Raw genomic sequence first — 19,877 nt, 5'->3', positions numbered from 1 at the left:
CTTTCAGGACTTGCCACGTTACATTCAAGTGGCTTTCTTACTTACTTGCGCAGTGAGAGTGTTTACGTTATCACCTCTTGTTAAAATGTGCCATAATTTTAAAAATAATTTTTGCATGCATTCCTCACTCATCTATTTATATATTTTTTTCATCAAAATAATGTACGTTTTTTATGATCAATTCTTCATATCATTAATAGCTTAACATACGCAACGTTGTTAGCGAAGCATTTAGTTACATATTGAAGAATGTTTAAAGTCCTCACATTAATCATGGTCACACAAAAGATGAAAACATATTTGTATTTGAATTGTTTTCTTTTCAATATGCAACTGTTTACAGTTCACCGTGAACGGTTCCCTGATGATTGCTGTACGCAATGTATCCTTAAGAAAAGGGACATGAAGCTCACCATAGATGCCTCGTTTGTAATTCAGGACAATGTACAGCTTTGGATACCGATAAAGCTTCATAATCATGCTCTTGGTAAACGAATGATGTGCACCCCTTTCCTTCCCATTGACATGGCACGGGGGGAAGACATCACACTCAGGATGTACATACATGAAGATATACCTTACATTGTTCAGGTAATTTATAGATATATATATATATATGCTGCGTATACGGAGAACAATTTTGAAGTTTTGGACGTAGGGCTTTGTCAAGTAATGGTTGTTGTGGCTTTGAACATTATTTTTGTTATGCGCCAAAATATGGCATCACATCCCAATATAATTTATCCAGGTACGAAGCATCATTTTTGTATTTTTGTGTGTTAGCTCGAATTCCGAACAGAACTCTAGACTTTCTTATTTATATAAATTATTATCAGTGTAAAATAAAAATGGTAAACAGTTCTATTGTTCTTTTTCACGTGCAATTTATTTCATGTGTAGCATTTCTTAACAATTATGATTGAAATTACCTTGTTCATGGTAAGAAAATTACATATTCCATTTCCATTCAAAATTCCTTTGATTACATGCATGATGCATTGTGAAATAAAATCTGCAAAGCTAAAGAAAGACACTCTTTTAACATGTGAACAGTGTTTCCGATTCATGCAATATTTTGCTTGAGAACGGGGAAAGATACTCCTTAGAAATGTTCATTAAATGCAACGCACTTTCAAAAGCGTTGAAAGTGAAGTGGTCATCACTATTTCTATAATTCCAATCACTACATTTATACGACCGGTTGTCACTGTTTTGTGTATGTTCTTAATATAAAACAGAAAATTCAGGAAGAAGAGGAAATTCTGCTATACCATCAGGTACATCCTGGGAGATGTTTTGGTCTTGAACCTGCGTCAAGTGATCTAAAGCTGGAATGCAATGGGAAAAGAAGGGTGAGAATTATTATTATTCTTGTTAGGTTTGAATGTCTGTGCATTCTATTAAAAAAAGATGTGCTTGATACATGGCATGAGATGCAAAACGATTTTCTTCGTCAAATTGTAAACGGTCTGCTAAAAATAGTATAATAGAATGAAATATCATATAGGGTATGTGTAGGGAATTGGAGACCACCAAGCTTGAACCCATCACTGTCTGTCCGTGTTGGCTTCAATATTGCTATAGAGCCATCTGTGGCCTTTGACAACACTACTGGATATAATCCAATTCATTTCGAAGACTAAAATGCGTTCTTCCTCCGAGAAAATTGGCAAAATTGACCAAAGTAAACAATTTTGATCGTAAAATTTTGCTCTGCTATAAAAACACAATTTTCACTGAATGTTGTGGTGTATGCAGATACTTAGAGTTGGCTCTTAAAAAGTAGTTTTAAAAGGAAGTTTATGAAATGTGCCAACCATCACAGAAAACTGATGCCCATTGTGTGTTGTGAATTAGTGTTGCAATGCACATTATGAATGGTGTCTGATCAGAAATGTGTGCAGGCAATAGGGGACACCAGGTCCAAGATGGGGGCCGTTTGTTGTGAATGTCGGGTATGCCGAGGACAGTCAATGACCCGATGCTGGTTTGTTTATAAAAAATGTAAAGACATATTTTGGGCCACATTAGATTGATTTATTTCTGTTTGATTTTCTTTTTCTTTTGCATTTTTACAAATATATAACAAATAAAACATTGCAAATTGTACACATTTCAAAAGAATGTAATGTCGGATAAAGTAACTAATCGAAAACATCAAACAGGAGGGTTGACAAAGTAAGCAAAGCTTAATAGCATGAATACCCTCAATAGATACATAATAATACGAATATGGTGGAACAAATATTGGTAAAAGGGAAAGAAAGAGAGAGAGAGAGAAGAAAAAGAAAGAGGGGTGTACATCAAGATTCACAGATGTATGTGGTACAATGTAGTTGGATTTCAATTTGATATATGCAGATAAAAAAAGGAGATGCACATTTGAATATTGGGTGGCCAACTTAGAATGTATTATAGAATGAGAAGACTCACGAGGTTTCTGGACAATATAAATAAAAATGTGAGATCAGCGAGCTGGTTTATATAGACTGTAAACCTTTGTTTGTATACATAACAGGTTTTGGGAGTATCCCAAGTAGGCCACATTGTTTTTAAATCGTTTCAAAATTACAGTACATTCATTGGCTGCATGTACATGTCTCTTTCAAAAAGTGTTTGAACTAACTATAACAAGCCCATTTTCATTCAAATTGTACTTAAAATGTCTAGATTTGTAGCTGTCCCTTATTACCTACACATGTAGGTAATGAGAGACCTTTGGTGATGGCGTCATTAATCATTGTTATCTTATTGATCAGTTACATCATGACCACAATCTTGTTACCAAATAAAGAGAAGAAGCTAGTGAAGAGAATATAAAACTTTCTGTATGTGTAACGTCTTTCATGTTTATGTAAATTATGCAAATGTGCTCAAGGGTCTCCGATTCCCTACACCTACCCTAGATAGGATATACCTCTAATTTGGGCGTTGTGGCTGTGTGTAATAACAATTTATGTATATATACACTGTCGCTCATATAGTTGGAATTTTGTTTTACCCAAATTTATGGAATTATTTCGACAATGATTTATTCTTAATAGATTTAGATAATAGTATACATTCTCAGATTTTATTGAATAATAATTTGCCAGTGTTTGATTTGCGTGATTACTAAAGCATGTGCATGCTACTATGCTTATCAATTAGGGGACTTACACCCTTAAGTCATAAATGACAGTAATGGCGATTAACGCCCCACAAAAGGGCACTTATAAGCACATCGACACGGTTTTGATCCTGCGGCCTCACAGTCACGAGGCCATTGCTTTGTTACTGAACCATGACTGTCCGCAGCGGGGGCTAGTTCCCACAAATAAAAAAAGAAAAGAAAATGCAATAAATCATCAATAATTCATTGAATCCCCCCCCCCTGTCCCCAACAGAAAAAATATCCTTCTGTGTGCCCATGCCTTGAGCCATAATGTATTACTTATAATGTATATTACTTGAAAATCATTCAAAAAAACTCCTGACCCTAAACCTAACCCTAAACCCTTAACCCTAACCTTAAATCTTGCATGTAGGATTATTGTCCTCCTAATGGCAATGTCTATTTCACGACTCACTGTTTCACCCCCATGGCCCGTCTGATGACGCCTTAAATCCGTCCAGAGCTTTAACGTTGTCCCAATGCTGTTGGGAGAAATAACTACTAAATATTGTCAATATCATATTTGATCAGATCTTCTCTGCGAAAGATATATTCAACCGGCAGGAGACACTAGTTTCGATGCCCATCAATACGGAAACCAATGCGAACACCCAAATGATTAACATCTCGATTTCAGCAACAAGTAACAACCAACCAAAAACTAGCATTGCGTTTGTGGCCATACGTACTGGTTTGTTAATTTTCTTATTCCCCTTCTCCTAATATCCTCCTTCTTCTGCTCCTCCTCTTTCTCCCTATGCTTCTTCTTTAGCTACTTTTTGTATTATCTACTTTTACTCTTACCTCATCTAGTTCTAATTATTCTCCTATCCTCCTACTTCTCTTTCTTTCCAAAAGATATTAAAAAAAATCATATATCGTGTAAACTTGTCGCAATTTTATAATATTCATGAAATCGAGGATCACTGCATATTTTTCATCATGTTTATATTCTAAGATATCCCGAGTTCTGAATTTGACGGAACCTATACTTGAGAGATTTTAAAGTAGGAACAACGTGTAGATTGCAAGATACCGGCAAGAACACAAAATTAAATAGGTCCGTGTATGTTATGTCATTGCTTTAATTTCTTTACGCAATTATCATCCCCATAATTATGCAGTACGTTGAATCAAAATTACTCTCGTTCCAATGAGATAAGCGGGTTCACTAAACAATTTCATCATTTTTCTCCAAGGATTCTCCGCCGACATACATTCAGCCCTAGATGAGATGGTCCCTGGATCAAATGTTGACCTCCGGTAAAATTACATTTGTACACGATCAATATCATGTATTAATCCTTGGTACTATATAATATTATTACTATGCTTTTTACCTTGCGTGGTTTGCTCTAAAACATTGATATTATTATTATTATTATAATTATTCAAATAATACTTTAACAAAATGGACAAATTATAATTTCGATTGAGTCAGGTTAAAAATATGAACTTCATTACACAAAATAGATTACTGTGTTTATCAAAGAGCTAGTGGAGTAAAATATGGAAGATATGAAAGTCTGACTAAGAATAAGATTGAATGAAATACTAACAAGTTTTGTCGTCAAGGATACAAATTTAGCAGTGGATCAAGAACCAACACTTAGTTCATTCAAAATGATTCAGACTTTTCATCTTCATATGAACACCACCAGTGAAAACATCTCGCCGAATACCATTTTTAAATGATTGCATCCCTTATCGGGCGATCAAGTCGACCAATGACACCGAAACCCTCCGATCCGATCTGAATAGGCTACCTACCTGGGCTGACAGTTGAAATGATTAAGTGACACATAAAATCGAACATTGCGAAGGGCTCCAAATGTTCCTCGAGTTTTAAGGAAGAGGTGAATTAACCTTCGTAGCGTAGCATGTGGGATTCTTAGTTAAGCGAGGGCATCAACAAACCAGAGGGCGTTCAGAAGAGAGGGGCCAAGCTGTTCACGAACAAATAAATGCGGAATAGACATCCATGTATCACACCTGAAAGTAAACTTAATTGGCAACGACTTAAAAAACGACCACTTGTGGCTAGGCATTCACTCTTCTTTAAAGCCATTCATGACCAAATCGCCATACTCAAAACTGGACTTCATTACACAACCTCAGAATATCCTGAAGGGACACCACATTATCTCCTCCAACATCAGATATTAATAATGATCACCCCCCCCCCCTCCCCAAGAACCATTTTGGCCTCGAATTTACTTCCTCCTGAAGTGTAAATTTCCAAGTCAGAAAAAAACTTCCAGACCCGGGAATGCAATAAAAAGTGAAAATATGATCATTTATTTCTGGACCATGTTCATATAATTTCAAAATGATGTGATTATGATTGATTATGTATGAAATACAGACTCTCGAATGCTAACGCTTTCATTAGTCAACAATATATGGCTTCGAGGATCATGAGCAGGAATAGAACAGACTCAGAGTTAGATAACGGCGGTAGTATCTCTTTATTGAGATCTGGCTGGGATACTTGGTCATGACATTATGTTGCTTTAGTATTCAATAAAATAATGGCATTCTTTTTTTCTCACTCTATCTTCTCCCATTCCATTTCCATTTGTAGCAACGCCGAAGACTTTCCGAGTGAAGAATTCATCACAAAAGAGATTAACACTGATAAGTACTACCATCTTGGTCTAGCATTGGGTTTGTCCTACCAGACACTTGACAGCATCCAGTTCAGAAGCAGACAACATGAGGAGGCTGGGGTTTATACCCCAAATCAAAAGGCTGTTATCTGTATGATCCGCTATTGGAAATGCTTGCAACATTCCGTCTCCCTAGAAGACGATCATCTAAGAGAAGTGTGGAAATCCGTGAGCGATTCAGGAGATTCAGCCCCGGTTTTGAAACAACGACAAGGTGCGGGTAAGAACGCACTAAATATTGAAAACCATTTATAATCATTCTACAACAGACCAGGGGATATAAAGAACTTATTTTTTTACAAAATAAGGAATCGTGCAATCCAATTTATGCTTCGAATTTTATTGATCAATAAAGTCTTTATATTTCACCTTCTCTCCAAAGAAAAGCAACATGACACAAATGTGGAAGAAGTCTTCGAAGGAGAATCCCCTCGTAAAGAACTAAGGACCACACCGACAGTAGGCCTACATGATTTGGAGGTAAGTGTTTCCAAGCGGTATGTATGTGTCGTTAATATTTCCATAGATTTAGCATGTATTTCCAAACCAGGGTCCCGTTGAATGAAACTGACCAATGATGATACCGTTGCCACTTATTCCACTTAATCCTGTGCTACACTTGTTACGCCTAGGTCACATATAAACCGGGCCCCGTGCGATTTTTCCTACCCGGCGGCTTGCCGTGGATTTAGAGACCGTACGGGAACCTTCCGATTTTCATTTCTACGACATGTGTGGTCACATATTCTGCGGCGCCCGGGAGGTGCCCGGTGAAAGTTGGTGGAGTGAAATGCAAGGCGCCCGTAAGGGTGCTGGCTGGTAAGCTTACGGGCTTAGTCCGATGAGCAGGTCCACCAATGGCTCCCGGAAGGTGCCCTACCGGGGTCCTCAAGGCGCCCGGCCGGATGCCGTGCGGTGCACTGAACTATGTGTCCTCTTGCATCCGTATCTCCTGTATTTAAAGCTGAGTTGTACATTTTGAGATGCCACCGTAAGGGACCCGCACGGGCAATATTATTTTAAATGGCCCCCGGACGGCAGACGCCCGGTGTTGTACATATCACCCGGGGCTCTCGAGGGACCGTGAGGGAGCCGTAGGGTACACGTACGGAATACTTGAACACCGCAAGGCACCCGCAAAGATTTCTCATGAGAATTGACCCCAACTAATCGTGATGGGCCTAACGGTCAGATAAAAACGCCGGGAGTATTGGGAGCAGCCAACTCTGCACCACGGCGCCCGTACGGCTTAAAAAACTGTCCCGGCGCCCGTAGGAACTTTACGGTAGCCGACTGGACACCGCCGAAAATTTCCAAAATGTCTGTTTTTACTCGCCGTACGGGCCCCGGAGTGTATATGTGAAAGCCCCATAAGCATGAAGACAATCTTTCGACGCTTTCTGCATCTTAAAGCCTTAACCTTACAATAAAATGTTCTCTCGATTTAGCTAAGAGCCTTGATGATTCGTTGATAGAATATTTACATCTATACAAAATACTATTCACTGACTTTAAAGAATAAAATCTATGGAGCACTGTGATCTCTGAAAATGTTTTTTTTTGAGACCGATACAAAATAAAATGTCAATGAAAATTAATATTACTACCATGTATGTGATCAAATATTAGTATGAGTCAAATACGGCTACAGCCCTTTAGAACGCGAGTCCATGGGGCCGACTACAAAAATATGTCGGTTTCATGGAGCTTAGGCTTTTCTAAGGTTTTTGTGTTTTCGGTCTCATAGGATGTTGGTTTAATATGAACTGATTAGGATAAGTCAAAGTAGATTTTCGAGATCTTAATTGATTTCCCAAAAGAAATTCAATCTTGCTCTTTAATGAGTAAATCCCAAACGACTACGCTGGACATAATAAGAAATGAGCTCTTAGTCACTGACGGTAATTTAATATTATCCTATTTCGCTTAAACTGACACGAAGATGTGGATCTGGGTATATACACTGTATACAAATAGTGTATGAAGTCGATGCTATAATCATTAATCAGGCACGTAGTCAGGGGGGGGGGCACGTGCCCCTCAAAATTTCCAAGATAGGTTGAACTTTTTTAGACCCCCCTTTTTTTTTTTACCTCGATCGATTACATGTATGTGCTCCCCCAAACATCAAACTCTGGCTACGGGCCTGGTTCTAATAAGCAACATGGATACTCTTTAAATTACTTCGACACACATAATCTGTCCAAAATAACATGGAAACTGTCTGTGTATATTTTACTGGGGGGCAGCAACGAGAGCGTCATTTACTTTACTATAAATCCTTATTTCAGCTGAAGGGCTCTAGCTCCTCCGTGCTATCACCCAAAGCGAGTTCAAATGGCAGACGGAGAACAAATATTTGATGGATAATTACTCTGATGTCACAGAAATTTCAAACAACCTCCCCATATCTCTCTCTCTCTCTATCTTTCTCCATTTTTCTCCCTCTCCCTCACAAAAAAAAAATCGCTCTGACTTTTAGAAGACTTTAGCGAGACAATGTGAAGTGCTTTTGACGAATAAAACTGCCAGACTTTTTCCCATAGAGATATAAATATTATTGTCTTTTGTATCACTTTTTGTTCGTTTTGCTGTAATCCAGTTGAATATGCCTTTTTGGCAACTGACGATGAATTTGTTTTCCCCTCCAAAGATTTCAGAAGCAAGGGGGCACTGGGAAGACAGGCTTCATCATAAGCGAACTAACCCTCCTAGTGTCAGAAGCGACTCCTTAAGCAGGTATAAAATGATTTTGAAACGCGTTTCAATGGGTATTATTAATTTATAGTGTCTATCAGTTACATAAGAACCAAAATGGCGTTATATCCTTTTGCCGAAGGATAGTGTTTTTACCTCACATAATTAATAGATTAAACGCATTTTGAGGGGAAATTATTACAGATCCATTCTGGATCTGTAATCTTGATTTGGCGTTAATTGTGATGATTGTGATAAACTCCTTCTCTCTATGATACGATACTAAAAACCAAATACGTTCAGACAAGAAGTCATGAGTAATTATGATTGCCGGGCCTTAGGAAGGACAGCGTTGTGGTAGTTTAGGCTCCCATTGGGATACAAACGTTTTAATCATAATCAATTCTATTGTTATCAATTTTGCTATTATTAGGAATAGTATTCTTTGTGATGTTCTCATTTTTATATTCATCGTACAGTTTCAGCACTGTGCTAGAGGAGGAGGAGGGTCGCTTTCCGCGACATTGTAAGTTGCCCTGTCTTGTACTTAATTTCTTGTAATATTTGAATAACGGGTGCAATATACCCTATTCGTTTATTAAAACTTAAGTCATTATAAGCAAATGAATGTGTTCCTGAATAACATCATGTGAGCATGCTCATTTGGCTTTCACAAGAAATAGCACTGTTCAAACGTAGTTTTTGAGTTAATTAGAAGGTTCTTAATAAATAGATCAGTATGTAAATATATCTGTTTATAATAATGCTTATTCGCGTAAAGTGACCGTCTCATTTTCTACATTTTCTACATACGTAACAGAGTTGAATTTATTTCAATTGAATCGATTGAATTTGCACACGTCCACAAACAAAACACTATACATTATATACATTATAACTATTCAACAAATTAATGATATAATAACAACTTGGAAGAAATAAATCAACAAGAACAAAAGCAGAAAAAGTGAAAAACATTTACCTACAAAAAAAAATAATGTCAATGAGGGGTGTTACAAAAAACTTAACCCAATTCATTATTGGAAAAGAAGACAAAAAGCAAATTTATAAATTATTATTACATATAAATTGAGGTAAACCAATTAACGGAGGTATTACCAATTTGTAGAAGGTAATTTTTTCGTTTGAATTTGAATACATTTAGGGATCTATGATTGTTAATATTTTAAAGTAAATTATTCCAGAATACAAGGCCATTTTAGATAGTGATTTCCCCCATATAATACAATAGTTAGATTTCCCTCTGGTATTAAAATTGTGAATGTCAGAATTTTGTATAAACAACGAGTGAAAATTAAATGGTAATAGTTTTGTATAATATAAATACGTAAGAAATACCAGGAATATAATCGTATAGTTCGTATATTGGCAAAATATTGAATTTTTTAAATAGAGGGGCAGTATGTGTTCTGAAATCAGAATAAAATATCATACTAATTAGTCTTCTCTGTAAGATACCTAAAACTGAAACTTACCTAAAACTTTGTACTAATAAATATATATTTGTATTATCGGCAAAATTGTCGAACAAAGAAGGATATCATCAATATATTTTAAAAGAGATCTTTTAGGGATTCCACTGTACACTGTTTAAATTTAGATTTTCAAGAATTAACACTGCTTTCGATTGTTTATATAACTACTCAGTATATTTAGTAAAATACCGCGTATTCCATGAAATAGATAACTTACTAAGTAAAATATCATGGTTGATACAATCAAGTGTTTTTTTAAGGTCGATAAATACTCCAAAAAGTATTTGACTGTTCTCATATGCATTTATTGTATCAGTTGATGAACCGATCAAGGCATTTCATGTGCAATGTTTTCTCTAAATCCATTTTTAGATAATACAAAATACGGTTAAGATAATCAACCTCCTATAAACATAACACGATTCTCGAGAATTGTTGTGTTTTTTAAATATATTTTTCATATTATCTGTTATTCATACGGTACGTTCGTTTAAACGGACTTGGTAACATTGTTTAGAGGAGCCAAAATGGTGCTAAGATAGTGACTTTAATGTTTGATGTACGATTACAGATAATCTGAAAGTTTGAGTGAAAACAGACCATTATTAATGATATAAATTGGGAAGAAGACATTTAAGTGTTGAAAGGAATTTTAAAGCCTGTCTTATGTTTTATTTTCGTAAAAAATCGGTTGGGAAAATTCAAAAATGGATGCCGGGAGAATTTTAACTGTTAGAGGGTGTCGCACATTGACACCTTCAAAGAAAACCATGAATATCATTGTGTTTTGAGAATGTTTTCAGGATTGTTTGCATGTTAAAGGGTTAGTACAGTAATTTGAATATAATATGTAACATTTCATACCAAATTACCCAGTTTGTTAATCAACCTTTAACAATGTGACCGAGTCATTTTAAGTATATCATTTAACCATAAATTTTTCTCTGTACGAGTTTTAAACTCTTTTACAGGAAAACATCTATCGTATATTTCAAGAATAATTTTCATGAAATCATCATATAAAAGTTTGGGGTCGCTGTTACTATCATATATTAAACAAGAAAAGTTGAGTTCAGATAGGTTTTGTAATAAACTCAATAATACCGTCTTCAGTGATTTTTGTAATGAATAATCAAAAACAGACAAGATTGGATAATGATCTGAGACATCACAAATTATAGAGCCATAAAGTAGATCACATGAAATATTTACACAAAGATTATAAATTAAAGTTGCCGTTTTTCGTCTAATTCTAGTCGGTAGACTAATAAAAGTTAGACAAGAAATGTAGACATTATTTCATGAAATTAATCTATATAATTCAAATGATTAGCTTTTTTAATGACAATATTGTAATCATCCAAAAATAAACATTGTTTGTGTTCTTCATTAATTTTTGTAAAGATATTTGTAAGAACAATAGTGAATAAAATAATATAATTTTTAGGGGGCCTATAATTATGATTAAGATTGCATCTGTTTGTAAAATTAATGTATTTGTTATACCAAATCTAGTTCCACTATCTTGTTCTCTATTACGACTGAAACTAACGTATCTATAATCATTAAAAATATTTCTGGAGACATGTTATTTCTTATCCAGGTTTCAGACAGGGCAATATTATTATAAGTATGTAGAAATGACTTTTAAAAAGTTTAAATTCCATTCCTTCAAAATTCTGAATATTTAGGTGGATAACAGAAAATTGTGGTAAGAAAATAAAGCAAATTTGTCGCTGAGCTCTCTTTAAGAGTTAAGTGACATTAGTCATTCATCATTTTGAAGAAACAAAATACAATATTGCAAGAAGAGTACGACTGTTTTGATTATATTCTGGTTATCTAAAGTAGGATACATATTCCAAACACAACCAGTTTCATTAAGATGAAACAAAAATAGGTTAGTTAAGTAGAAGATTAAATGAAAGAGGTACAAACACAAAAACAAAAATAAATTTAAAACAAATTACATCTTAAAGGGTCCCAAACAAAAATCTAACTACAATTAAAGTCCAGGTAAGTTAAATCACATAAATGAATGACGCGTGAGAATACCAGGAACCATACGTTAGGATAATTCAGGTTATGTATTATAGTTCATTGTATATTATAATTTGTAAAGTAAGAGTTATCTTCTCATCTAGATTTGGGCAAGTTCTTCAAGCCACTTTCATTCGAGATGAGTTTCGACAATTTCTTCCGATGTGATGCTTCGATAAGTGCAATGACTTTACCGCCCGTTGCCTATGTCCGTTCTGCATCCTCACAACTGAGAATAGACGAGCATCGTAAAGATGAAGGTATGCATTCCCTGTTTTTCTCATATTTTTTGTTTTGGCAAGTAAAGAAATGGATCAGTAATTGAATCATATTTACATGTTCGTTTTATACAGTGTTAATGAAACGGCGATAAAACAAATAATAATGTAATGTCAAACATTGTCTTCTACTCAGTATTGTTTATTCGTATTGTAACATCTCCAATACTAGTAGTGTACCGACAATTATTTACAGAAGTAGAGCATTCCAAGCAAGCAGTTTTGGAATGGATGAAATCTGGAGAAGGAGTAAAGACGGCGGATGTCAGACCACACGAGTACACTACACAACCTACAGATGAGGAGGGACAGATAATAGAGTCCGCTCACCATATGTCTCCACCGAGCGCCCACCAGGATGAAATTCCAATTGAAAATCTTGAAAGCAGGGAAGATTTGAGTGACGGTACTGTCATGATTCGGCTTGAGAAGCATGGTATTGAAGTAAGAATCCCACCAAACGAAGCTTACAGAGCAAAGGATGTCATCGTCGAACCAATCCATGACATTCCACCTGAGTTGGTGCTGAAGGAAACGGAAGCCATCATTTCCGTCGGCTTGAGGATGTCGCCCTCCGATGCAACCTTTGACATTCCAGTGACAGTAACGATGCCCCATTGTGGTATATTCACAAAGCCAGAGACTGCGAAAGTCGTCACTTATTATCGCAAGAGTGGTAAAGTCTTCTCATCCTCTGTCCCATTTACATTGCTTTTCATATAAAAGTAATAGATCTAATCATGGAAGATAATTACACAGGTATTAAACGTACATTATAATTGTTCTTTTTACACTCTAACACATAAAGTTATATTGTTTTGTTTTTGGCAAAAGAGTTAGAAATTCCGTTAATGATCACTGATTAGAGGTTAATATACACGGACGTATTTAGTGATTATAAGTATTATAATACCTCTTCGTGAACTTACATGTTTTGACATGCAAGTTTATGATTGTATCAAATGATAGTTGTGACAAAGGTTTCGGTTAAACATTTACTATATATCTTTGTTATTACTTGCATAAATAGCTTCGGAAAGTTTTACGGCTCTTCTTTCTACCGGCGGGAGCCCGCAATGTGTTGTAAGGCATCGCGACCTAGATATCTACATGAACCACTTCTCCGAAATTTGGATAGTAGCTATCATCAGAAGGACATTCATTGGAAAACGTGTTATTTGTACACCATATATTCCTGTGTCAGCTCCGAAGAATGATGAACACGTGTTGTTTGTCCACGTAAAAGATGAAAACATTGGAAAAGGAGAGGTTAGTGTTTTTTCTCGTCTTTCCTTCTTCTTGTTCTTCTCTTTTTCTGTTGATGGTCTTTATCGTCATCTTCCTTATTTGCATTTATAGTACCAATATAATATTCAGGTACGATCGTCAACATTCATCAAGTTTAAAAGTAAACGGATTACATAGACGTGTCGTGATATAGTGGTCCATTCCCTTGACTCTCAATACTAGCGTTTGTCGATTCGAATCCCAGCCAGGTACTGATGTCTATTGGCAAGACATTAATCCACATTTTCCACGCTCCACCCAGGTGTAAATGGGTACCTAGAAATCATGAGGTAATACTAATTGCAGGGCCCGCATCAAGATAAGCATTAATACTGAATGTGCTTACCTTGGGTTAATAAGACCAAATTATCATCCTGATCTTTTGAATTCTAAACTTCGGTAGATCTAAGTTATATATTTGCATTTGTTTCTTGTTCCCTTTCCGTCTTTCTTGTTTTCTTTTCTCTCGCTATCTCTTCTTCTATAACTTACAGTTTATACTGTATCGAGTGGAAGTGCATTTGAACTTGAACCTTAACTACCTATTGCTTTTTCTTTACATAATTATTTTGTAGGTGCAGCCTGGATACATGGCTCCGATCACGGGAGAGCAATTCTTAGTGAGGTGGCGTTCTGGAGCGTTAAAGATTACTTGCCCAGAGAGCACTATGAAAGACAAGGCCATGGTAACAATCAAACGATCAATTTCAATCAGCCTGCTTAAAGTGTTCTTATATTCAGTTGATGAGCTGGAAAAATGCCTCCTCCGCATTTAGGCATACATGTACATAATAAGTTTTGTTTAATTATAAAATTGGATGATGCTTTTTGTGCAAAATTAGTTGAGCATCTTATTGATTGACCACCAAAATGTAGCTAATAATTTTGCAATTGAGAGTCGCGCAATTTATGATTGGTTAATTTCTGTTTGGCTATTTTAGTTGACGAACCACTTAGTATTCAATTTTTTTAACATAAAATACAGTCGACAAAATGGTGCCTACTTTGGGTACTTTTTGTTTAAGAATGGAAAGTTCAATGTATTGGAGAAGATCTACAATATAGTTAATATATTCAATGGCTTTCGGACCGTTTTCATCCTGTACCCTTATTTTGGGGGAGGGATCTAAGAACAGTTCAAATTTACTTTCCGAGGTAGCTAGGATAGAGATAAAGAGAGTCAGCATGTGGGACATTCAAAGACTTCAAATACAATCGTAATCCATTAGGAAGACGGTTTTTTTCTTTCTTTTGATACGGATGGACCAATTCTAGTGAAAAAGTAATAAAAAGGAATGACAAACTTAACGGTTCTGTAACGGTGTTCGCAATATGATCTAAAGACAGAATTACCTTTTTTTGGTGAAGTAATAAATTGTTTGTCACGTGCCATTCATATTGTATTTATTGAGTAAAACTTTGTTATGTGAATATTGCGAATTTGCTGATGATGAATCTGTTAGTAAATTAAGATTTCTATTTTGTGGACTAAATTAATACATTTTGTCTTACTGCTAACGTACACTCTGTAAAGTTTATTTTTAAGTCTTGAATATAAATAGATACAAATATCTATATATCTATGTATGTATACATATATATATATTTATATAAGCACACACACAAATACATATATGTGATTATTTGTAGACTCTACGGGGAAGTGAGATTCGCCATCTGACTCAGCAAAAAGTGATGTTCAAAGTGGATACACGAACAGCTGACAAGAATAAAGTGATATTACAGTTCATCTTGAAACAAAGCACAACAAAACAGCTCCTAGTTCCCATGCACTTAGAAGGTAATATATTGATTGTCTACGGGGGAGGGGGAGAGGGATGGTTCACCTTGTGGGTAATTTTCTTGGGGAGGGGCGGGGGGGGGGGGGTTAATTTTCCCGCTGTTAATTGACCGGGGGTGATTGTCCAGGAGGGGGGGGGGGGGGTAATTGTGACATTAATCAATTACCAAAATATTATTATTTGTGTAATTAAATTGTATTAAATTTCTAATTAACCATGATTATACAAGCAATAACATGAACATAATGAATGTACATTTTTACAAAGTTAACGCAATTCCCTTCTCTTGCAATCAGAAATAACCGCATCGCCAAGACCGTCGGCATCCACATCAGTCAACGATCCTCCTCAAGATGCATCAGCAGAAGTCGATGAAGTTTCTATATCTAGAGCTAGGTTAGAATGGCTAAATAGTCGTTTTTTAATCATTTTCAGCAAGTGCATATTTATGGGATAGGGCAACATTTTGTGAATAATAATCCTTCGATATTGACGGAATAATACCTTTTCCGGACGTATTTTCACCATAGTTGATCTTCTCTGACCAAACGAAACCTTTAAGCTTGTCAGAATACTCAGATTGTATATGCAGAAACAACACTTCATACAATGAGCAACAACTGTAAGCTGCCTACGCGCCGGGTGAAATGAAATGTCTTGATTATTCGTCTACGTACTTTTAGAAATAAGATTAAATAACAATATATAGGCAATATTATGGGTACTGAAATCGTCGCTAGGTAAAACAAAGGTTTGTTGTTTTGCAAGAAGTAATCAATTGTAAAATTTAGGGGAAAAATGATAACAATAACTACTTTAAAACTAAGGGCAGTAACACAGAGTCCCGTCACAAAATGTAGGTGTTATAATATTACGATCTGTATTTCTTAATCTTATATTTCTTATTATTAAACAGGGAAGTGAGCGACGCAATGCTAAATAAACTGGCAAGATACATTCCAAGCTACGCCTACTACACGTTTAGCGAAAAGCTTGGAATCGAGCAAAACCAGGCCAGGAACATTATGGTTAAGTATAACAACGACTATTATATGACAACGATGGAATGCATGGGGATATGGAGGGATAGATCAACTCGTAGTGTAGCTGACTTACACGAAGTTCTGAGAGAAGCTGAACTAGGGGGTTTAATTGTTCACTGTAATTAATTGACAACAACAACAAGGTATGCCATGTGGACTCGTGGACTCGTGAACTCATACATACTGTGTATATGTACATATTTAGGAGCATATTATGTTTTGCGAGGAAAGAGATACGTATTAGACCAAAACACCAGAATTGAAAAAACTGTTTACATGTATATAGGTTAACAAATATTTCACCCATAGTACTTCTTCAAGATATATTGAGGCGGCCATGCATGAATGGCAATTGAGTATTCTCCTATTCTTAGAAGAATGGAACATGTTTTGATGTTTTTTGAAGAGCTTGTCATTCATGAGGTCAAATATGATGTTTTTCACCCTTATTTATGCCTCCGCCCACCGAAGGTGGTGATGTAGGCTTTATGTTTTCGGGCTGTCCGTCTGTACGTCAGTTAAAAAGTTTTTGATAATATGTATTACCATAGGAAGATGATCTGATAATATTTTGGTTTTAATAGTAGGTCAATGTCACATAGGTCAACATCTGACATTCCAACTATTAGCCTCGTTATCGAAAAATCTTTAGAACTACTAGAAATATGAAGCCCAAACTTGGCGATAATATGTATTTCCGGTTTAGCCTTGCTATTGCTATATCTCAAGAACTATTAGAGATATGGGGTTCAAACTTGGTGATAGTATGTGTCGTCACTGGAAGACAATAGAATTATACGGAAGGAAAGTAGGTCAAATGCCACAGAGGTCATTTTCTGAAAATAACAATTCCAAGCCTTGATATCGCAATATCTTAACATGATGACAGTATTACTATAGGAAGATGATCCAATTAAATTTTGGGACTAGTAGGTCAAGATCATAGTCGTCAGTTGGCATTTGATCATCGGCTTTTGTTTTTATCGTAATATGTCATGAATAACTTCATCCATTTTGAATGCTGATCTTAGGGCGAAGCCATATAGGAGACGCAGTCGCATTATGTCTTGTTTGGAATGTGAAATGAGTTTTTTTGACTGATTGAGAGATAATCATGATTACGTAATCATTACAAATGAGGCATCATTTTAAAAGGGAATAAACAGGTTTTGAAGTGATACCAACGTCAAATATGATAATGATATCAAAGTACTTAGCAAGAGAAATATCAACGCTTGTGGTTGACTGCGGACCCTTTTTGAGGATTTCATTACCATCCTTATTGAGAGAATTGTATATATGAGAGATCGTACGTGTGCACATTTTAACCACGATTTTATAATGGACATGTAATTTTGTGATTTAACGTGTAATGTGTTTTTATATGTCAAATTCAAGCTTGTTTAGCCTAAACCGTGGCAATTCTTTTAATTAAGTAAGTGCAATACGCTTCTCATAAATGTATATTATAACACAGAGCTAAGTGGACACAAATGGGAACTTTGTTACGCGCTCTACATATCCATCCATTTACACCTTTGTCATAAACCCATGGTGTGTTTTTCGTGGTTTACCGCGGCATATCAGAACAAGCCTTAAATGTGTATAAATCTCATTGGTTCTCATTTTCATTTCTATCGTAAATTGAAGGTTTGCCTTTTCACAATATAGCTTTTTAATTTTAGTGAGTGTTTATACATCTTCTCATATCTATGCCATATATTCAATGTAAATATTAATGTATAGGCCTAACATGATATCCACAAAAAATAGAATTGGACTTTTGTGCAGAAAGTCTTCAAAATGATACACTAGTAATCTTCATTACAAAATTCACGGGAGAGGTCTTAGAGCAGTCAGTTCCCCGGTTGCTTAATACACATGCTTTCCAATCAAACAATCAAGCATGTTATTAGCGATGATTCGTAATTTGTATTACATCCACATTAGTATTGACGTTATAATGGCAATATGTATTTAATATGATATCACATCTAACTGTACAGATTACTTTTCTGTGCATAAGACCTACACAGTTAAGTGTGTATATCTTGTGTAATTGTGTATTAAATATCATGAGTTTAGATTTATATGCATAAGGTTGGCGATTATGATACTAAATGTATAATGAGTGTGCCATGTGAAGTATCGTGCACTGCTAATACAAGTTTTTTTTTTGCATAGGTTTGCACATATAATGCAAAATGAACATCAATATATAGAGATTTCATTAAATATCTAATCTCAGTTCTGTGCATGATAAATGTCCAGTGTATTTACATCTGGAATATTATCATATCTCGTTGTTGAGTTTGTATTGCAACAGTGCGCAATTTATGTGCATATATAGGTCTGCACATGTTAAATGTAACATGTATTTAGATCGTGTATAATATAATATAATATAATATCTTGGTCTTGACTTTTTTGTAAATTTAGTGCATTAAAGATAAACTTGAGTTCTGGTAATGTGATTGCATTGTGAAAGAAAAGGTGTGGAATGGATCAGAAAAGTTGATCATATAGCATGTAAGTAATGGTGTGTAATGCAAGGTTCTGGAGTCATCTAAATCATCATAAATTTGGCAGAGTCTTGGTAAAGTAGCAATCACTTACACAGAAAGATGTATATGGGACAACACACATGGTGTCGGGGCTAGTACTACCCTGATCTCCTTATCTTTCTATGCTCATTACTCAGCCAGTATACATTTTCTTCCAAAATTGTTTGGCACATGACATTTATTTGTAATCTTGAACATTCAGTGTAAGTTTCGTTAGATTCTGTGAGAATTCATTTTTTTTTTGTACCAGAACTCAAGTTTATCTTTAAGTCTTCACAAAAATGTGCCTCAATATATTCCATAAATATCACACCCGAATTGACTTTGGATTTTTGTGCATAAACCTGCACATAATTTTGACTGTTTTAACATGATATCACAACTCACTGTTAATGCTTGATCTTTGTGCATTTATAATATGCTCATTTCATTGCTGAAAATCCAATGTATATACACCAATAAATAGATTTCATACAATATCGCTTATTACTTTTATGATTAGATTTGCGTGTATAAGTCTGCACATTGTAATGTTGCTTGTCGAATGCGCCTCTCTGTTTTTAATATATTGTGCATAAGTCTGCACATTATAGAATTCCCTTTCATACATGCCTTATATATTTTATATGATATCTTACTGGAAATTGATTATTGTGCATAAATCTGCACATAATAATGGTGAGTTTTCTTTCAATGTATGTATATGTTGTGTATCATAATTATCATATTAAGAATTCATTTTTGTGCATACGTCTCACGTCGTATTGGTAAAAATCAAATGGAAATAATTTCAGAACGGGATTGAAAGCTTGTGCATAATTCTGCGAATTACAATTTTGAATTTCCT

At 35.3% G+C, this 19,877-nt stretch overlaps 2 protein-coding genes across 2 annotated transcripts; both read left to right on the top strand.

Moving 5' to 3' along the window:
* Window positions 1-4,358: 4,358 nt before the first annotated feature.
* Window positions 4,359-6,384, top strand: LOC115927618. The gene is made up of 3 exons (XM_030993720.1): window positions 4,359-4,417; window positions 5,739-6,043; window positions 6,206-6,384. The coding sequence occupies exons 1-3, from the start codon at window positions 4,389-4,391 to the stop codon at window positions 6,382-6,384; spliced, it is 513 nt and encodes a 170-aa protein (XP_030849580.1). The 5' UTR covers window positions 4,359-4,388.
* Window positions 6,385-8,505: 2,121 nt separating this feature from the next.
* On the top strand, window positions 8,506-16,347 carry LOC105443493. The gene is made up of 9 exons (XM_030993719.1): window positions 8,506-8,562; window positions 9,000-9,046; window positions 12,161-12,316; window positions 12,531-13,010; window positions 13,365-13,603; window positions 14,197-14,307; window positions 15,272-15,422; window positions 15,720-15,857; window positions 16,340-16,347. Exons 3-9 carry the CDS (start codon window positions 12,196-12,198, stop codon window positions 16,345-16,347), a joined length of 1,248 nt encoding a protein of 415 aa, XP_030849579.1. The 5' UTR covers window positions 8,506-8,562; window positions 9,000-9,046; window positions 12,161-12,195.
* Window positions 16,348-19,877: the final 3,530 nt, after the last annotated feature.

Source organism: Strongylocentrotus purpuratus, unplaced genomic scaffold (assembly GCF_000002235.5).
Source record: "Strongylocentrotus purpuratus isolate Spur 01 unplaced genomic scaffold, Spur_5.0 spur5_scaffold_20, whole genome shotgun sequence".
Classification (NCBI taxonomy): domain Eukaryota; kingdom Metazoa; phylum Echinodermata; class Echinoidea; order Camarodonta; family Strongylocentrotidae; genus Strongylocentrotus; species Strongylocentrotus purpuratus.
This window is presented reverse-complemented; position numbering and strand designations above follow the sequence as displayed.